Source organism: Tenrec ecaudatus, chromosome 1, assembly GCF_050624435.1.
Source record: "Tenrec ecaudatus isolate mTenEca1 chromosome 1, mTenEca1.hap1, whole genome shotgun sequence".
Classification (NCBI taxonomy): domain Eukaryota; kingdom Metazoa; phylum Chordata; class Mammalia; order Afrosoricida; family Tenrecidae; genus Tenrec; species Tenrec ecaudatus.
This window is the reverse complement of record NC_134530.1, coordinates 312,302,689-312,323,739: the sequence shown is the minus strand read 5'-3', so window position 1 is coordinate 312,323,739 and position 21,051 is coordinate 312,302,689. Positions and strand designations below refer to the sequence as shown.

The window sequence follows — 21,051 nt, the reverse complement described above, 5'->3', positions numbered from 1 at the left end:
AGCCAGCTAAGCCCACAGAGAGTTACCGTCTTAGAAACACTCCGGGGTAATTTTACCCTGCCCTTCAGGGTCGCTGTGAGTTGGTGATGCCGATCAACTTAATGGCAGCGACTGGAGAGCTTATGCTTTGCATAGCATGCAATTTAATCTTTCCATCATATCCAAAAGAGTCAGGCAATCACCACCACAATCCATTTCTGAGCACTTCCTTCCTTTTAAACCCTTTCAAACCTTTCTTTTTTTATCCTGGCTGAACTACTTGCTACCTTCCTGAAGTTCTGTGGTGGGTGTTAGGCGCGCCAAGTCGGCTCTGACTAATAGTGACTCTATGTACAACAGAACCAAACACCGCACAGTCTGTACCATCCCGAATTCTTACCGAGCCTTTCATACGCACATCTCTCCCCGTGCGACCGGTAGTTGAGTAGGGATTTACTGCACTGCCAGATTGTGTCCTGCTACAGCAGTGGTTCTCAACCTTCCTACTGCCACGACCCTTTCAGACAGTTCCTCATGTGGTGGTGACCCCCAGCCATAACATTATTTTCGTTGCTACTTCATCACTGTCATTTTGCTACTGTAATGAATCGGGCGACCCCTCTGAAAGGGTCGTTCAATCCCCCAAAGGGGTCACGGCCCACAGGTTGAGAACCACTGTGCTAGAGGAACAAGAGCTGCTCTGACGCATCTCCTAATCTTTGCAGCCAGACACCTTATGTAGTACATGACCCCCAGGTCCCAGTGGCCCGCTTTCACTCATCAGGATACCCCTTTGTGTTTGAGAAGAACGGTGCTCCATGTGCTTTTGGTGATTGCGTTTTCGGACATAGATCTCCAGTTCTTTCATCCAAGGAGGCTATGGGTGGGCTGGAAACGCCAACCTTTGGCCAGCAGCTGTGCTTAGTAACGGTTTATGCCACCCAGAGGCTCCCTGTATTACTTAGCAAGTAATTAAAGTATGTTGGACACGTTATCAGAAGGGACCAACCCTTGGAGGAGGACAACATATTTGGGAACGTAGAAGGCCAGCAAAGAAGAGGAAGACCACCAGTGAGGTGGATTGACACAGTGGCTGCGATAATGGGTTCAAGTAAAACCTCAACTGAGAAGCCAGTGCAGGACCGGGCCGTGTGTGGTTCTGTTGAACATAAGGTCACTGTGTGCTGGAACTGACTGGAACCTAACAACAGCAACAACACATAAATATTCATGGAGGGAAGTAAGATACTGGTTGTCTCCTTCTAATTTGCTTTGAAAGCCAAATAATGCCCATCATTCAGAAATATTTAGCAGACAAGTTTCTTCTATCATGTGGATTTTTGTCCTGGAGAAAAGGCATCGTTGCATTTTGAAACGTTTGGGATTATGAACATGCCCATTACAGAAGCGTTTGAAAATGTAATAAGAATTGTGTGAGAAAAGAATTAAAAGCACTTTTAATGCTAACGCCTGTGGGTAAACATCCTCATATCCATGTGCTGTAGTTTTTTTAATATACTTTAAAAAACTGTGTCATATAATATTTGTGAATGTTGTTTCCATTATTTTATCTGTCCATCTTTTCTATCACAATCATGGACTCTGACAGGAATAGACAGGATGCTGTGTATTACCTTTTCAAATTTAACACTTCCTCTGAACACTTGGTGTATTCAATTTGATTGTTATTGGATCACCATATTTTCTCAAGGTAGTTTGTGTGTCAAGCGTAGAGATGACCCGGTCCTGGCCACTGCATCAACGCCAGACCTGGCTCTTTGAATGGTGCTCACCTCAGTTCCTGACATGGACTTCCTCTGGGACAAAAGACAGCTGTACTCTAAAACACCTCAAGTGGCCTCATGGATAGCCAGCAGAGAGGTTCTGAAGTGTTGTCATTACGTGAACTTTAAATCCCAGAGATGAGCCAAGGAAGCTGGGATGTTGGAAGCAGCCACATCAGAGTGCTGGGGAAGAAAGACCTGGCTCGGTGTACTTCCCTAAAAGTAAAACCAGGGAAGACAAGCAGTGCAGTTGAGATAATTCCAACTCATGCTGACCCATGCGCTGTAGGGTAGAACTGCTCCGCAGGATTCCTTAACTGTGTTCTTAGTAGAGTCACTTAGCCAGACCTTTCCCTTGGAGTGCCACTGGGAGGCTTCAAGGCACCAGCCCTTAGATTAGTTGAGTGTAAACCGTTTGTGACCCTCAGGGCTTCCTGTGAAATTGCAACCCTTGAAAAGCCTTTGTGTTGTGTGATCCAAAGATGACAAGAACCAAACCCAAATATGAAGGGAAAAGTATCCGAGCTTGAATTATGACCTCCCAATGTGTGGAAGGCTGTGGAGGACAGTGGGAACCCCAAACCCATCTGAGGAGTATCTAGGGAGATTAAGCCTCTGGCAGACTCCACTAGCCCTAGGCAAGGAATGCAAACAGCTTTACTATTACACAGAGATCAATGTAAACTTGATCATGCCGGATCGAACCAACTACTTGGTCAGTTGACCTCCCTCTTGACCGAACCTGAATTTGTTCTAGACTCAAGTATTTCTTGCTTGTTCCGTGACAAAAAAATTTCTTCCCTGGCTGTTTAAATATTGATGGTGGTTTTTCCTTTCTTGTTCGTTATCTGCATCTTTATATTATTGTTATTTTATCCTTGCCATCCTATTTTGTTCTTGTTCCTTAGTGTTTCTGTTGGGTTTCCCAGTTTGTGAAGCACGAAGGAGTAGATGCATAGAGATAATAACTGATGCAATAGTTCATCGGGGATGTGGGTGTGGGTGTGGGTGATGGTGACAGGTAGGGTGAGGGGATTGGGGGAGCAAGCAATGAATCCAGAAGGGAGAGGGAGCAGTAGATTATGTGTATATAACTAGATTATGTATATAGCACTAGATTATGTACATATAACTCATTTTAAAAACAATTTAGACATGGAGTGTATGACATGTGAATTCTATATCAAGAAAACCATAAGGGGGAAATAAAAGAAACATCAAACTTGGTTTTGTTAGCATCAGCGAAGGGGAAAGGGTTGTTGCATAGGGGACAATGAGTTTATGTCAATGGTGGTAAAATCATTTAGTACAGGATTTCAATACTTGTACAACAACAAGACTATAATCAATGACACTAAATTATACAAGAGGTTGTGGGATTAGAGAATGTTCTTACGCGTATATTTTTGCCACAATTAGAAAAATACTAACTCTATGAATAACAATGACTAAATAGAAGAACGAAATGTTCGGAATTGAACATGGTGACAATTCCACAATTCTTCTTGATATGATTAAATGATCAAATTGTTTGACGGGTGAAGTGCTAATAAAACTATTCAACAAAAGAAAGAAACGCCTTTGCACACAGCTCAACGCTGATGCATGCCAGGCCGCCATGAGTTGGAGCGCATTCATTGGCTTGGTATGGCATTAGGTAGGCCATGTCTTTCCGCAGGATAACAAATCTCACTGCCACGCCTGTTTCCTTTGGAAGTAGAAAGCAGTATCCCTGGGAGAAATGTGCTGGAACATTTTCGAGCCATGCTTACATTACTGGCTCCTGGTTACTGGGTGACGCTGAGCTGATTTCAACCACTGTGACTCTATATTGGCCCCGTCAGGTTTCCTGGGCCTGTCCTTCTTTATGGGAGCAGATCACCGTGTCTTCACCCTGCAGAGCATTTGGTGGGTTTCCACCACTGACCTTTTGCTTAGCAGCTAAGAGTTTAAACTGTTTTACCATCAGGGCTGCTGGAAATCTGTCTTAAAGAATCGAATTGCTGTCTAGCTGCCAAAGTTGTTTTGGGTGTTGGATTATAAATATTAGAAATTAATGTGTAAATCTGAATGTTATGAATTAAAAAGATATTGCAGCTATTGCCTGAGCCTATTCATGACATTTGTTACTGCTTCTATCAGGGACCTAATACCCATCATCGCTGCTCTGGAATACAACCAGTGGTTCACAAAGCTCTCCGTGAAAGATCTAAAACTGGTAAGTCTTTGACGATACAGCCAGCGTTGCTTGGCTTGGCTGAATCCCAAGAGCCTGGTCCTTGCCGCCCCCCTCAATTGTTCCCCCATCGTACTGGTGAGCTGCACACATTTTACTTCTTGCAGAGACATGTGTTTTGTTTCCTTTTGTTCCTGTCGATTTGCATGGGAGTGGAAAAAAAGTTTGCAATGTGAGCTTCTTTGGTGAAGTACTTCCTCTTGTTTTCAGCTGCTTTGGGCAATTTTAGCAGATGACTAGGAAGATGCATTCAGTGCAGCCCTCAGTGCCTGCTCATTCGCTTGGCAAAAAACGATTCCGTTTACATTTGTTTTATGTCTCTTTCTTGCATTCTGCCTCCAGAAAGGTACTTTTATTTTTTGAGCCTAAGGATTTAGGGAAGGTTAGCAGGTAGAGGTGGTCTGCCTGAGTTTGGGGGCAGTTTTGTCTGTGAGCAACATGAATCACAGTGAGACCTGTTGGTTTTCATCCGGCATGAAGGAGCTTAGTCTTTGGTTTGCTGTACCAGGGGGAAATAAGAGGCTCTGTCGGGGGGGCCGGGGGGGAGGTGTTGCACATTCAAAGCAGGCATCTGGACAGATGCTTATCCATGAGTTAGCCCTCTCTGGTTTCATTTCAGAGCAGGAAATAGTTCAGATGTGGTTTTATAGACTCTTCTATTCAAGACTCCTGCTTTCAGAGGCCGGAGGGTGTGGGGATTCCAGAATCACTGTGATGAGGTGGAATTTGCATGGAGACATGAATTTGGAGGAAGTGAAGGGTTGGCATTGGGTCATGCAGGGGCTGCAGGTGTGCTGCGTTCTCCTGGGCTGGCCGGCTGAAGGTGTTCATCCATGTGAGTCTGGCCTCATCTCACAGGGCCCCACTAGCGGTATGGTGAAAAGAAGGTAGATTTGGAATTAGAAACCTCAGCTCAGGTTCTCGCAGTGAGGCTGTGTGGCCTTGGAAATAACGATGGAACCTCTCTGGGCTTCATTTTTATGGTCGTCAGTTGTTCATTTGATTCTGGCTCACAGGGATCCCGTGTGTGCACAGTAGAACTGCCCCCACTAGGCTCCCAAGGCTGGGACCTTCGCAGAAAGTGGACTACCACAACTTGCCCACACCCAGTAGCTTTTGGCTTTGAACTGCTGACCTTTCATTTATAGCTGAGGGCTTAACCACTGTGCTTCCGGGGCTCCTCCTTTAGGCTGCTGGTTGAGCGCAAACCATTTGTGCCACCCAGGGACTTAATAATTGGATGTCACACAAGTTTGTTGAAGAAATATATGAATGAGCACAGCATCAGGAATCATTTTGAAGTTGTTGAGAAGAGTAGATGATGTCTGGAGACATCTAGCCCACTGCCCGGCTTATGCAGGCATTTTTGGTAACTGGAAACTGCTGGTGCGATCATTACTACCATCAGACCAGCAAAGAACCTTGCACATGTAGGCATGTCCATTATGGAAACTGCGCTGGCTAGACAGAAGTGGTATACTCGGCGAGTGAGATGGAGTTAGGGACAGCCCGGGGCTCATCAGGCCACTCCCAGGGAACAGGGAGGTAACCATGCTAGGGGACCTGGACACAGCCTCTCGGCCCTGTCTTAGGATGAGGACTATTTTCAGGGCAGGGCTGGCACATGGAGCCTGGGGAGCCAGTCTAAGTAAGAGGTAGGTAAGTCCAGGGATTGGAGAGTTGCAGAGAACTAAACCCTTCTCTCAAATCAGTTTTCTGGCTAATTGACACATTTATCTCAACTGGGCGTTTTCAAAATGGAACCCTGCGGGAACTGCAGAAGAAAACTCTGAGGAGAGGCGGAGAAGCGTCTGGCTTTGGAAAGTGATGATTTAACTAGTAAGAAAATGTGCTCAGGCAGTTGGTGTGGCCATTCATTCTGTCACCATCCTCCCTGCTGCCTGAGATGGCGAGGAAAGATGCTACGGTGAACCTAGTCCTTTTGGCTTGGGCAACAAGGACTCTGAAAGTGTGTGCATGCTTACTTGTGAGTCTAGAGCCAGAGGAGGATAACAGGGTTCACGGACTGTTTTATTGCCCTGTTATGGCATAAGATTTTAAAATAACAATGCATATGTGCATATTTTTAATATATGGCATACATTTTTTAGGTCTGTGGCCTATTATACCAAGATAGTAATCTATGTATTTTTCACCCTAAATGAAGAGATGTTGCTTTCTCCTTGACGGGGCACTGCATTAGGACTGTATCAAAACACTGGCAAATATTGATCCTGGCTGAAGGAAAGGACAATATCACTTTAGATTCTTAAACCATTAAGTGCATGACAAAAATAAGGAGTCCTCCCATGTTACATGAGCTCTCTAGGTTGTTCAGATTGGTCCTAGCTCAATAAAAGTCTCCCGTGCTCAGCAGCCACAGGAAGAATAGGATTCACATGCTTTACACTAAGGTTATGAAGCCATTCCTCCCCTCCCGCTGCTGGTCACTGCTCCTGATTTAAATATAACGTTGTGTGTGTTTAAGATAAAGTCAGATATATGAGCTAGATCAAGTTTCCAACATTCTTGATATATTACAAGAGCAGAACTGGGATCACGCACAACTCTTTTTCATTTTCTAGGTAAGACAAGCCAGTGCACAGTGGTGTGTTTGCCTAATCTTTTTTGAAGCAATAATCTTGCTACCATCAAGTCAACACAGATTTACAGCATCCGCCTGTAGATTACTGAGGCTGTAACTATTTACAGGAGTCGAAAGCTCAGTCTTTCTCCCTCGGAGCTGCAACAGTGTCTTTGAACTGCCGACCTTGTGGCTGACAGCATATTGTGTAACCACTACATCTCCAGGGTTCCTTACAGAGTAATAACGCTGGACCATATCATGTGTATGGTTCCTTTCAGCTCTAAAATGCCAGGCTTATTTTATTTTCCACTTAAATCGCATTACTACGGAGTACTTTTGGAAATCATTGTGACCCTGTAGGAAAGAGCTCTGTGGGCTTCTGAGATCATACATTTTTATGGGAGTAGGGAGCCTCATCTTTTTCCCTCAGAGAGACTGGTGGTTTTGAATGCTGGCTTTGCAGGTAGTAGTGTGGTGGACAGCCCACCCCACCAAGCCCCATATTTTTGCACTAAATTCACTTTTTGCTTTAAAATGATTCTCCTCTAGGTTTTCTTGTACACCTTTGAGTTTAACTAAAGTAAGTTCCTTGAAAATCGTGTGCACAACAGGCATGCCCCAATATGCTGTCACCTTAAATTAGCTCATTTTTAGTAAAAGGCTGAACAGGATTTTATCTATCTATCTATCTATCTATCTATCTATCTATCTATCTATCTATCTATCTATTTTTATTGTGACCTGGGTGCAGGTATACAGAGCAGTTCATCAGGTTCATATTCAACGATCCAGACTCCTTTGGTTCCGTCTCCTTCATTGCATGTACCGCCACTTCTTCCGCTTCTCCCTGTGCTTCCTAATTCCTCGCCTCCTCCTTTCCCAACTCTTCAGAACCTTGTCCTTGGGTAGATGCTGCCCCTCTGATTTCAAGTGGCCGATTAGTCCAAGGAATGCGCACTTTCCTATTCTTACTGTTCCCTTTGTAGACCAGTCTACCATTTGGCAGAAAACTGAGCCTTGGTGTTGAATTCACTTCCAGACTTGAAATGTGGCTAAGGATTACAGTTGCCAGAGTTTCTCCCATCTCCTACTGACCACTTAGCCTGGTCTCTTTCTGATTCTGAGTTTTGTTCCACATTTTCCTCGGGGGGGTCTTCTAACGTAATAATCCCTTTCAGCGCAGAAGCGGCAGTGATAGCCAGTCACCGTCTAGTTCTTCTGTTCTCAAGGTCGTGAAAACCAATGTTGGCATGATCTTTTGGACTCTTTACATTTTTTAATAATGCAGGACATGCATATGAAATCAGTAATAAATAAAATCTCAAAGGAAAATGAATTATAATTTTACTACCAAGACACTCTTTATTTTTCACACTGTCCTCAAGACTTTGGTTACTCATTTGTCACTTTAAATGGTTGTTCTCTTAATAGATATATTTTATTTAAATGATGGCTTTCTCATTTAAGATATCTTAAGAATTCATAATATTTTCAGATTTACATAGCTACTCATTTTTTATACATTTTTTTTCACACAAGAGAACATCATTTATCTAACTCTTTCCTGTCACTAGGCCATTTAATTATTATTTTACCTATTTCATCATAAAATAATGGGAACAGCAAAATGGGAGTTATGACTTATGAAGCACTTACTCAACCCCCTGATTAAATTACATGAATCTTTAAATTTTTTTCAGCTATAAAAAGGGAATTATACTACCTAACGAATGTTTTATATATGGGAGTGTGTTAGTCTGGACAAACTAGGGAAATAAATCGACAGAAACTCATATGCATAAGAGAGAGTTTTATATAAAGGGTAAGTGTACACTAAGAAAGCATCCCAGCCCAGTGCTCCCCAACCCCACAAGTCCAACATTAGCCAATATGTCCAACACCAATCCACAAAGTCCTCCTCAGTCTCACAAAACACACGCAGTTACTCTGACGGCAGGAGGAAAGCTGAATCAATGAGTATGTCAGCATCTCAGTCCTGGCAGGGGTCTCCATGAGGCTGCTCCAGCACCCAGGGCTGCATCTGGGTAGGTCCATGGGGCTTCTCCTCAGAGATGTCGTGCAGGAAGTGAGCCTGGCCAGCTGAAGCAGGGAACTGGCTAAGGCAGCTGCACCCTGGTCCGACCATCAGAAAGCAAGAGACCCCAGAACTAGAAAGGCGAGGATCACCAAGCCATTTATCTCTCCACCCTTCAGTTAACCCCACATGTGTTTATCAGCCAGGTTGGCACAATAAGCCTTAACTAGCTCAGGGAGGATTAATAAATCAATACATATACAGAACTTAGCTAAGTGCTGGGCACGTGTCAAGAGCTCTGTGAATGGATTTTCAATGACATTGTATCATCGTCAGTTCTTCTTAGTTTCGAGCCTCTTGGACAGCACTTCCTCTGGGAAGCCCATGTTGGTTTGCCCAGGTCTCTCTGTGCACATTGTTGTTTAGCAGCTTCCAAGTTGACCCTGACTTTTTTTTAATTTGACCCTGACTTCTGATGACCTTTTGTCCAGCAGAACAAAACACTGCCTGGCCCTTTATCATCCTCACAATTGCCAGCATGTTCCAGCCCCTCTCTGGGGATGTTGTGTGAGACTACCTCATGGCAGGTCTCCTGGACCCTCGCTGTCCCCCTGCTTCCTGATGTTCCCCTTGCTGAAGGAGTCCCGCAAACTCGTCACACAGTGTGTGGCCAGGGCACCTCCAAAGTGGCATTTTAAAACTAATTTTATCGCAGTTGCACTGTGACTTCTTATCTGCTTGTCCCTGCTGCATGGTATGGAGGCAGGGACTTTGTCCTTGATGTCATTGTACTCTCAGGCCATTCGTAGCGATGGGACACAGAAGTAGATGCTCAAATCGAGGTCTGTTGAAGGGATGGTTCCGCGATCGAATAGCTTACTTGATTTAAAACTTTGCCTCAGCATAGATTCATAAGTGTGAAGTGAGACTTTTCCCCATTTAGCCAATGGGATAATCAGAGAATGTGTTTCTGTTGCAGTCCACCGATGTCTGCGAGCAGATTCTGAGGGTGGTGAGTAGATCCACTCGACTGGAAGAATTGGTGTTGGAAAATACTGGGCTTAGAACGTGAGTATTTCCTATTGAGTATACATAGACACAGAGTTTTAGCCACTTTATCTTCAATTAATGCACAGTTAAAATAAGTTAGGGTACTCACACACAGAAAAGCATCTTTTCCTTGTGAAGAAAACGATCCCTTAGGAGTCCTGTCATTATCATGATGGCACAAGTTGGATGACAACTTTTGCTAGTGTGTCACTTAGTAATTTTGAGGGCGCCTGGGACAAGGGGCTAAGAGTGTGGCTCCTAGAGCTAGAGGCCTTATGACCTTGGGTGCATTTTTAAGCCTCCCATGCCTCGCTTCAGTTTCTTTGCCTTAGAAGTGGGAATAATCATAGTACCTATCTTATGGGATAATGTGTCAGGATAAAATGAATCAATATATGGAAAGTGCCTAGAAAGATGCCTTTCCCACAGTAGGTGCTACCTGTGAGCCATTATCGTAATTAACGATCATTATCATCACCAATAGCAATGTGATTGTCTTTAGTCTGTTTCTCCTTTTTCAAATGAACACTCACCCAGTCTTCATCTCATGGATCAATCTTTGACTGGTCCATCTTCTAGTAGGGGCTTGGAGTTTGAATCTGGAAGAAGGTTGACAGTTTGTAATTGTAGCACTTAGGGTGTTATTTAAAGTGAAACAGAACTAAAATGGGTGGTTGTGATTTTTTGTTGTTGTTAAAATATCATGCTAGAAAGTGTAGCCTTTAAACTCGCTAATTAGAGCAAGCCATTTTCCATTCATGTGCATTGCACGCAATACGAACTAGAATATAGTGAACCAGCCTACTGTAATTTTCATGAAAAGTAGGTTCCATTCAGGACTCGTTCTCCCACTTCTCACCCCCTTTAAGCTTGGAGGAACCACGTCGTATTATTCAAGAGCATGCATCCACTCTATAAAAAGGCTTAAGCATTTTCTTTAAAGGAACAGATTTTTCTTTATGCTAATAAGTGGGATTTGGGCCCATCTGACTTTCCATATTATTTTTGGAGGAAACAGTCTTCCCACATGATAAAGATTCCCGGTTGACAAGTATATGATGCAGATGTTAGCAGTGCTGGGAAGGCTTCTCTTTTCCTTGTTTCACAGTTTCACATTTTGTGTCGTTGAATCACTGCCTTGCTTACTTGCAGAGATTTTGCGCAGAAACTGGCCGGTGCTCTCGCTCATAACCCCAACTCAGGACTCCACATGATTAACCTGGCCGGCAACGCACTGGAGGACAGAGGTACTGCATAGCATGGGGCAGCCGCACTGGCATTGATGTCAGGATCAAACCAGAATTATTACCGAACCCACACTCTTCATCGAGTTGGTTCTGACTCATAGAGACTCTAAGACAATCCGAACTGTCCCCGTGGGTCTCTGAGGTTGTACATCTTTACCGAGGCAGACTGCCTCATCTTTCTCCCACAGAGGACCCGAGGGCTCCAGACCACCAACCTTTTGGTCTGCAGCTGAGTGCATTGACAAGTGTATAACCCATGCTTCTTGTAAGAGAACTGTTGACAGTTATCTTACACTCAGTAGGAGTGTCAATGTGAGATGTAATTAAGCTGTGCATGATGTTGATGATGCTGTCATTGGCTACCCATCCTTTCAGTCCTCTCATGAAATTATGCCTGCTAAGACCTTGTTCTGGGGTTAACGTTTTTTTTCCAGTGACCTCAAAGAAGAAGAGGATATCGGGTTAATGTTTTTTTCCCAGTGACTTCAAAGAAGAAGAGGATATCGTTTTCAAGCTAATCATATTAGCCTTGGTGGAGTAATAGTTATGTTGGGCTACAAAATGCAAGGTCAGGAGTTTGAAACCCACCAGCCAACTGGCTTAGTGGTTCCATGTCCATCAGTTACACCAGGGGGCCAAGACAGGGCTTTCTGTTGCCACAAAGAATTACAGTCTGGGAAACTCACCAGGGCAGTTCTTCCCTATTCTGTAAGTCAGCATCAACTCGAAGGCAGTGAATTATATCTGTCTAGCAGCTTAAACAACACACAAGAGATGATCTCCTCATGCTGGGTGCTCTGCTCAGGATCTCTCCAGGTTGAAACAAGTTATCCACAGGCGCCGTGGTCACATCTGTGGCTTGGATTCCTTGTCAGGATTATTGGTGCTTGGTGGAATATTGTCTATTTGGGGCTAGAAGATTGAGGTCATATTTTCTTGCTGGCTATCTGCTGAGGCTTATTCCAGCTCCTGTAGGCTGGACTCTGGTCCTTACCATATGGCCCCTTTCTCTCATAAAAGTACAGTTTGCTTCATCTTTGAGGCCACAAGGAGTATATCTCTCTTCATGGTTTTTTTAAAGATTCACCTGATTAAGTCAGGCCCACCCCCAGTTAGTATCCCTTTTAATGCACCCAAACTTAACTGACTGGTAACCTCATTGTAGAAGCTGTAGCCTATCACATTCACAGGATCCATTCACATGCGAGGGTACAGGGTCCACACACTAGGGGTGCAGGAATCCTAGGGACTATCATACAATTCTATCTACCACAAAGGCAGTTTAATATTTAACAGGATTTGAATGTGAGGATAAGGAGCGGTTGAAAAGACTGTCAGGATAACATAGAAGGTGCTTTCATTAAAAGTTGTTTGCATGGTGCTCTTCCGGTCTCTGGTGCTCTGGGAGCAGTAGGCGTCGGTGTCGGTACAGATACGGCCAAGCATAAGAACCACAACAAGCACAGCCCATCCCGGAAACGGCACAGAAATGGCATCAAGAAACCCCCATCACAATGATAGGGATCTCTTCAGTGGATGGACGCCAAGTTCCTGAGGAACATTTGCTTCGCCAAGAAGCACAGTAAGAAGGGCCTGAAGAAAAGGCAGGCCAACAATGCCAAGGCCACAGCTGCTCCGACTGAGGCTATCAAGGCTTTTGTGAAGCCCACGGACGTCAAGGCTAAGATCCCACTGGGGAGGGGGAGGGCATCATCCACAAGCTCAGTCAATTGGCCTACATTGCCCACCCCAAGCTTGGCAAGCAGGCTCAGGCATGTATTGCCAAAGGTCTGAGGCTCTGCCAGCCCAAGGTCAAGGCACAAAGCAAGGGTGACATTCTAGCCAAGGCCTTAACTCCAGTTCAAACTTCCAAAGGTGCCCAGGTTCCCACAAAGTGGAGTTCTCTGTCCTCAGACAACAGAGACTGGTGTGAGCCCAGGGCTGCCCTCTGCATGGAGCCTGTGTCCTATGCTGTTTGCACAAAGAAGCCCAGGTGGCACTGCCAAAAAAAAACCCCAAAACAGCAACCCAACAACAGACAAAAACATATTTGCATGGCTTCAGGAACGATTGAGTTGTCCTGGAAAGTGAAACTTGAGAGTTTGAATACTCATTTGAATTCTCGCTGATGGATGAGACTTAAGAACTAGTCTTATCTCTAGAGGGAATATTTTGTTTTCTTTGCAAATGCTTTCCAGCTTTGTTGAGTAAGGGCTTTTCATCCTGCGATGATTTTTATTTGATGAGGATTAATTATTTACACCTAACTGAACATTCTGATGCAGGCAGCCAGTTTTGCATTTTCTTCCCCATAAGGCCATTGTTCTGTGTCCCAGAAGATGCCCATGTTGTATATAAATGCAAAACTCTCAGGGGTAGCTTCGCAGCATTTAGAGAAGTGAAATCACAGGGTGATTGTGACTAAATTAGAAAAACAGATAACATGAAAAGCAGACTGATAAAAATTAAAGTGGAGCATAATGGATGCCTATCCCTGGGATTTTGGAGTCCTTGCGTGGTGAATTGGGCTGATGCTCCTAGCTGCTAATGAACAGTTGGGGGTTTGAGGCCGTGGGATGTACCTCAGAAGAAAAGCCTGGCAATTGCCTCCTAACCCCACAAAAGCAGCCATTGAAGACCCCGTGGGGCATATTGCTCCTCAGGCCTGACAACACACGGGAGTCACTGAGAGTCAGAATTGATTCACTGACAACTGGTTTATATTTGGAATTGCATATTTTTCTGATATGTAATAATTTCATTGGGAAGAAGACACGCTCCCTATCAGTCAACTGCTATGGAGAGTGAAATGTGAACCAAGAGTAAGCAGTATGGAGCATTTTTTATACACAGGAGGGCTGCTCTGGTTAGATTTCTAAGATGAGCAGTGTGCTGCTGTGTGTTCCTACTGGTGGAATGTGATCAGTAGAGAGAGGCAGGTAGGTCATTAAGAGAGTGAGATCCACCAGACGGAAGTAAGAAGGGGCACTTTCCAGTCTTTAAACAAAATTTAAACCTGGTAGCCCTCTAGTCAGACCATTGGCAACCATAGATATATCACAGAACAGAAGTACTCCATAGCGTTTTCATGGCTGTAACATTTATGAAGAAGACCACGATGATACTAGGATTGGAGGAAGACTCCCGAACTGACTACAATATGCAAATAGCATCCTGCTTGCTGAAAGTGAAGAAGACGTGGAGCACTGATGAAGATCAGAGACTACCTACAGCCTTCTGTAAGGATTATACTCAATGAAGGCAAACAAAAGGCCCCACAACTGAACTAAGAAGCAACATTCTGATAAACAGAGGGGAGATTTCATTTCACTTGGATCCAGTCAATGCCCATGGAAGCAAAAGGTCAAGATATCAAATGCTGTATTGAATTAGCTAACTCTGCTACACACGACTTCTGTAGTTGTTAGAAAGGGGAAGGTATCCCCTTGAGGTCTGAGTGGCGCCTTACCCAATTGTCTTACATGTATGTGAAAGCTACGAAAAAATTAAAGAAGACTGCAGGCACTTGATGCATTTGAATCATGATTTTGGTGAAGAATATTGAATATATATAATGGCCTTCCAGAAGAAGAAACACATATGCTATGTGTCATCGAAGTACAGCCAGAATGCACCTTAGATCCACAGATGGCGACATTTTGCCCATATACGTTGGATCTGTCACCAGGAATGGCCAGTCCTCAGAAAAGGACCAGGTCAGGATTGGGGAAAAGGTGGAATACCTTCAGAGAGGTGAATTGACACAGTGCCCGCCCATTTGATTTCAAATTATTGATTATTCTGAGTCGGTACCTGCCTACTGCTGTTGTTCTCCATATAGACTATTAGTTAGACGAGTGGTTCTCAACCTGTGGGTTGCGACCCCTTTTGGGGTTAAGCAATCCTTTCACAGGGGTCTCCCGATTCATAACAGTAGCAAAGTGACAGTTATGAAGTAGCAACAAAAATAATTGTATGGTTGGGGTCACCATTACCATGAGGAACTGTACCAAAGGATCGTGGCATTAGGAAGGTTGAGAACCACTGAGTTAGATGAAAATTTACTCAGAAGGGTGAGTTCATTTATAGGAGGCCTAAGGGCCATATTCTTGGGAGTTCTGCCAATCTCTATCCAAACTGGTCAGCTGGTCTTTTTTTATAACTCTGAATTTTGTGCACATTTTTCGCCCACTCTATCCAAGACTTTCTAATGCGATCCTTTTCAGAGCAGTTGGCAGCGTTAGCTCGATGCCATCTAGTTTTTCTTGTGTCATGGTCATAGAGGCTGACATCCACATTGCCCATTCACCCACTAGACTAATTGTTTCCATGTATCTTCAGTTTTCTTCATTCTTGTTTCCTCTGGACAGAAGAGAGACCAATAGTTGCACCTTCTGTGACTGCTTTCAGATTCATTGCTCTCTCTGGAACTGCCCTTGAATATCTGTTGACTCCAGTACTTCCTAACTTTCTTCACTTTCTGGGTCTGAGCCCTCTGCACACACCAAGAGGAATTACTGAAACCCAAATGAAGGCTGAGCATGCTAGTGGGACAAGAGGAAAGTCAAAGGAAATAGAGGAAAGAACTAGGAGGAAAAGGGAATTTAGAGAGGTCTAAATACAGACGTGTATATATGTAAATGGATTTATATATAAGAATGGGGAAATAGATCTATGTGCATAGATTTATAGATTTAGTATTAAGGTAGCAGATTGACATTGGGCCTCCACTCAAGTACTCCCTCACTGCAAGAACACTTTGTCACTTAAACTGGCATTCCATGATGCTCACCTTCCTGACACGATCGCTGAAGACAAAGTGGGTGCATAAGCAAATGAGCTGAAGAAATCTTATGATGACCTGCTATCCAAAGATATAGTGTCTGGGGACTTAAAGGCTTGAAGATAAACAAGCGGCCATTTAGCTGAGAAGCAACAAAGCACACGTGGAAGAAGCACACCAGCCTGTGTGATCACGAGGTGCCGAAGGGATCAGATATCAGGCATCAAAGAACAAAAAATGTTATCATTGTGAATGAAGGGGAGTGGGAACCCAAGCCCATCTGCAGGCAACTGAACATCCTCTTACAGAAGGGTCATGGGGAGGAGATGAGGCAGTCAGGGAGCAGTGTAGCAACGATGAAAAATACAACTTTCCTCTAGTTCTTAAATGCTTCCTCCTCCCTACTATCATGATCCCAAATCTACCTTCCAAATCCGGCTAGACCAGCGGATGTATACTGGTACAGATAGGAACTGGAAACAGAGGGAATCCAGGACAGATGAACCCCTCAGGACCAGTGGTGAGAGTGGCGATACTGGGAGGGTAGAAGTACGGTGGGATATAAAGGGGAAACTGATCACAAGAATCTATGTATAACCCCCTCCCTGGGGGATGGACAATAGAAAAGTGGGTGAAAGGAGACATTGGGACAGTGACAGGGGTCTTCAAACTTTTAAAACAGGGGGCCAGCTGACTGTCACTCAGACCCGTTGGCGGGCCGGACTATAGATTTTTTTTTTTTAACTATGAAATTCCTATGCACACTTCACATATCTTATTTTGAAGTAAAAAACAAAATGGGGCAAAAACACCTGGCGGCCTGAATAAATGTCCTTGGCAGGCCGCATGTGGCCCGTGGGCCATAGTTTGAGAACCCCTGGAAGATATGACAAAATAATAATAATTTATAAGTTATTAAGGGTTTGTGAGGAAATGGGGAGGGAAGGGTAGAAATGAGGAGCTGCTACCAAGGGCTCAAGCAGAAAGAAAATATTTTGAGAATGATGATGGCAACAAATGCACAGATGTGCTTGACATAATGGATGTATGTATGGATTGTGAAAAGAGTTGAATGAGCCCCCAACAAAATGATTAAAACACATTAATAAATGCATACATTCGAAAGGTAAAAAAACAAATTCCTTTAGGTTTTTTGTGTTCCCGCAGACTGTCTGAGCATGAATGATAGCTTCCCCACTCATGAATGAAAATGGCACAGGACATTTAATTGAGTGTAAAATAGTTATTGAAGCTTTCATCTAGGGAACATTTTAATGATTTTTGTGTCTGACACTGCATTGAGAATGTTCTGTGTTTGGAAACATTAAAGAAAATAAAACAAAAACCAACCATGGGGAGAAGTTTATAATGAGATTGTATAGTATATAAATCTCATCAGAGAAGAGAACTCGAAGAAACACAAGCAAATGTGGTCTTTGCAGCGAAGTCACCCACAATTCTGCGGAAGTCAAACACCAAATGGAATTTGAGCCTTCACCTGAACCATCTCCTCAGGGACTTATCTGGGAATTCTCAGAAAGTTTGGCTTTGTGCTAGGAATGTGGATGCACCATGTTTCTGTTATTTATAGCTCAGGTTTCTTGCCATACCCGTGTACAGAGCACATGCCTCCAGCCTTGTGTTAAGGGGCTTGCTGTAAAGTATGATTTGGTAAGCAGAGACACCGTGTATAGGAGTCACACTTGAAAGTGGCCACGTAAGGCAAGGAACATGCCAGATTTGTTCACGCTCTGGCTTTAAGGTCTAGTGAGTCAAATCTACCAGTCACACCATGGGTGTAAGATGAGCCTTTCTGCCCCAATAAAGATTTACTGCTTTGAAAACCCACAGGGCAGTTCTATTTTTCCCTATAAGGTCACTGTGAGTCGGAATTGGCTTGAAGGCAGTGAGTATTTTAAATTCTAGGCTCTACCACTTTTGGTAGGTAGCTTGGGTAAGTTACCTAACTTTTCTCTGCTGAAGTCACCTCATCTTTAAAACAGGTAATAATAGTTCTTAGCACATAAAGATATTCTAAAAAATAATGATGAATGAAGAAAAGATAGAAGTTGTCAAGGATTTCATCTTCCTTGGATCCGTGCTGCTTATGGAAGCAGCAGTCAGATCAAATGATGTATTGTGTCGGACAAATCTGCTGCACAGCCTTCTTTAAAGCCTTGAAGAGCAGGGCCATTGTTCTGAAGACTAAGGTAGTTGCACGTGACCCAAACTTTTGTATTTTTCATCACCTCCTATGTATGTGAGAGTTGGGCATTGAAGAAAGAAGACGGAAGAAGAAAAGATGCATTTGATTTATGGTGTCTGTAACAAATACTGAAAGTGCCATGGGCTGCCAGAAAAATAAGCAAACCTGTCTTGGAAGATGTGTAGCCAGAATGCTCCTCAGATGCAAGGATGTGGAGACTTGGTCGCATAGACTTTGGACAAGAGCAACCAGTCCCTGGAAAAGGCCATGATGCTTGGTAAAACTCGATTGTGTTTGAACAGTCCGTGGAAAAGTGGAGTCTGTCAAGAAGATGGACCAACGCAGTGCCTGCAACGGCTCAAACGGCACGGGACCAGAGTTTCTGTTTGTTGTACATTAGGTTGCTATGAACTGACTCAGCCGCACCTGACAACAATGAGTATGAAATGAGATCATCCCTGTTAAAAGATAAGAATTAGTCTAGCAGACATGATGTGCTCACTAAATGTCCTTCCTTTGATTCATCCGATAGCTTTGTGAAGTTAAATATTACAAGTTTGATTTGTATTTTATGGGTGAGGACTTGGGTGAAGAGCACACAATGGTGCTTGTTCATCAATGGCTCATCAGTCCCTCTTACCGTTCGTTTGTGATTTTTCGTTTGACTCTCTTGGTTTCATTTTGAAGAGGAAGTGGTTGGTTTTGAGTTGCACTCTTAAAATCGATGACTTTTTCCATTGTCTGTCACCATATTTCTGTAAATCAAAATTTAAAGACAGACATTAGACATGAAACAGAGAGTGCCTTTTCTAGTCATGCTGGTCCCATTTAGTTAATCTTTTCTTGGTTCCAGACCCACTGCTGTCCCTTTGATTCTGCCTGGTAGTGACCCGATGATGGGTTTCAAAGACTCTGGGAGTCGTTCTGGGAGTAGGCAGCCTCCTCTTTCCCCCAAGGGGAGAAGTTGTACTTTGTGGTTTATAACCCAATGCTTAAGACCTACAGTGTCCCCTGAGCCCCACCCTACCCCCCTTTTTAAAGGTTACACACAGAAAAGTAATATTTTTTCTAAACTGTACATTTAGATTTTCAGCAGTTTCTATGGTTGTCTTTGTTTCCATCGCCTTCTTAAAAATAGAAACACTTAATTGTATTTTATTTGTTTATTCCCTTATTACTTGTCATGTCTCTGAATTCTTCATAGGCGTTATGGGAGTCCGTGGAAACCTAAAGATTTTAACACATCTCTATTGATTTGGCATCTGCAATGTTGAGGTCTGTGCTTTCTTAAAGATGAGAAAGAGCCCTTTTATTTCCCTAAACCCTGTTGCTGCTGCTAGAACTCTGCAGGCAGAATGCTGTTAAATTATTGATCTTGATGCCTCAAATTAGTAAAGATCTACCTTAAAAATGTTTTCTGCCTACCATGTGAATCATATTGATGCCAGACTCTCTGAAAGTTTGCATTTTAGATGGTATCATATCATACATTGTTAAATGAGTACATGATTAATGTGTGAAATCTGCAATGTCAACTTTAATTTACCGTGTTCGTAAATTAATCACATCAGATGGCAAATCATGATGCTAAACATTTTATAATTGCTTTTTTATTAGGCAAAAACATTTAGAAGCAGAGAGAGAGAGATCATAGTTTCATTTTGAAGGGAGCAATAAAAAAAAAAGAAAGATCATCTTTTTTCTAATAAATTTGACACCGGCTAAAACAAACTCACATGAGGACTCGTTCAGCTAGTCAGTCTCCAGATGAATGCTTTTCATGAGAAATTCTCTTTTCATTCACAGCCCAAGGCTGTGTTTTGCTTTATTTAGGGGGAGAGAGTCGACAGTAGGTTTTGGCCCAAAGTTGAAACATCTCTGCGTTTTTGTTGTGTAGAATCTCTTCTTGGTCGTCAGTTTACACTCTGACCCCATTGGGTGGTAGCTTCAGGAAGCACCTGACTCCCCAGGGGCATCGAGTAGATTTTGACTAAGGCTAACTACATGTGTGTCAGCATCAAATTGTTTTTCAAAGGGTTTTTGCTGGCTACATTTTTAGAAGTAGATCACCGGGCTTTTTGTTTTTTCTTTTTCTTTTTTGAGGCACCTGTAGGTAGATTTGAACTTCCAACCGGTCAGGGACTCCCCCCAAAATGCAGAGCAAGTAATTTCTTTTTCTCGGAGACTTTTGGTGCTACTACCCCTAAGTTAGTCATATTACCAATGCTCTCTTCCCCAGGGTAAACATCACATTGCTTCGGGCTCCTCAATGGCTGTCTTTAAAATCATCTTTCTTCTCTGTGTTGCTCTACCTTTTTAGCCTTCCTTGTCAGTGTGTAGTTCTCCTGTCTCTGAATAAACCTTCACCAGAGGCCACCCCCCACATCAGGGTGGTTTCCATGGGAGAGCCCAATGTTACTCAGAGAGTCAGCCTCCCTGACCAGTTGCTCAAGTGTGTTGGTGATACCACCTCAGAACTAACGGGTTCTTTTTATTTTCTTGAGGAACATTTTTAAAATATGCCTGGTCATGCACAATATGAAAGCCAACATGCATGGGGGATTGACTGCATGTCAGGCTTGGTGCTAAGGATTTTTCATTTAAGTCTCATTTAGCCTTAACACTCCCGACAGTCAGCCTGTGGTACTGTGGTGGCTTACATGTTGCCATGATACTGGAAGCTCATGACACTAGTATTTCTACCAACTGGGTCGCCCTGGTGGACAGGCTTCGGCGACGCTTCCAGACTATGACTAGGAAGAACAGAGCCCACGAGAAGCCTGTGGATCACAACGTAATGTCATGTGTACTGTAGAGAACATGAGCTCCTTAGATTGGAAGTCAATTAAGATCCACAATGGGCTCAATGGCTGTGAAGGTTGTGCAGGGCCACGTGATGTCTCATTATGCTGTACGTGAGCCAAAGCTTACAACAAATTATTGTACCTGTTTTGCAAGTGACTTCACACCATGGCTTATTATTAGAGTTATTATTCTTCCAATAATGAGATGCAAATTTGGTCAATCTCCCCAGATCACACAAGCCAATTTGAACCCGGGTGTGCACAGGTTCTAGTTTGGGTTTAAGATCTTATTTTCAAGTTGGTGTTCCTATACACAATGTATGCTACATCCCCCAAAGTT

The 21,051-nt window shown here is 43.4% G+C and overlaps 1 protein-coding gene across 1 annotated transcript in view; it reads left to right on the top strand.

The window, feature by feature from the left end:
- Positions 1–21,051, top strand: part of CARMIL1 (capping protein regulator and myosin 1 linker 1) — a 396,892-nt gene that overhangs the window by 212,977 nt on the left and 162,864 nt on the right. Inside the window, exons 9-11 of the mRNA XM_075533230.1 lie at positions 3,906–3,981; positions 9,601–9,689; positions 10,824–10,918. Of these exons, the coding sequence (XP_075389345.1) occupies positions 3,906–3,981; positions 9,601–9,689; positions 10,824–10,918 (260 nt within the window). The remainder of the gene's footprint in view (positions 1–3,905; positions 3,982–9,600; positions 9,690–10,823; positions 10,919–21,051) is intronic.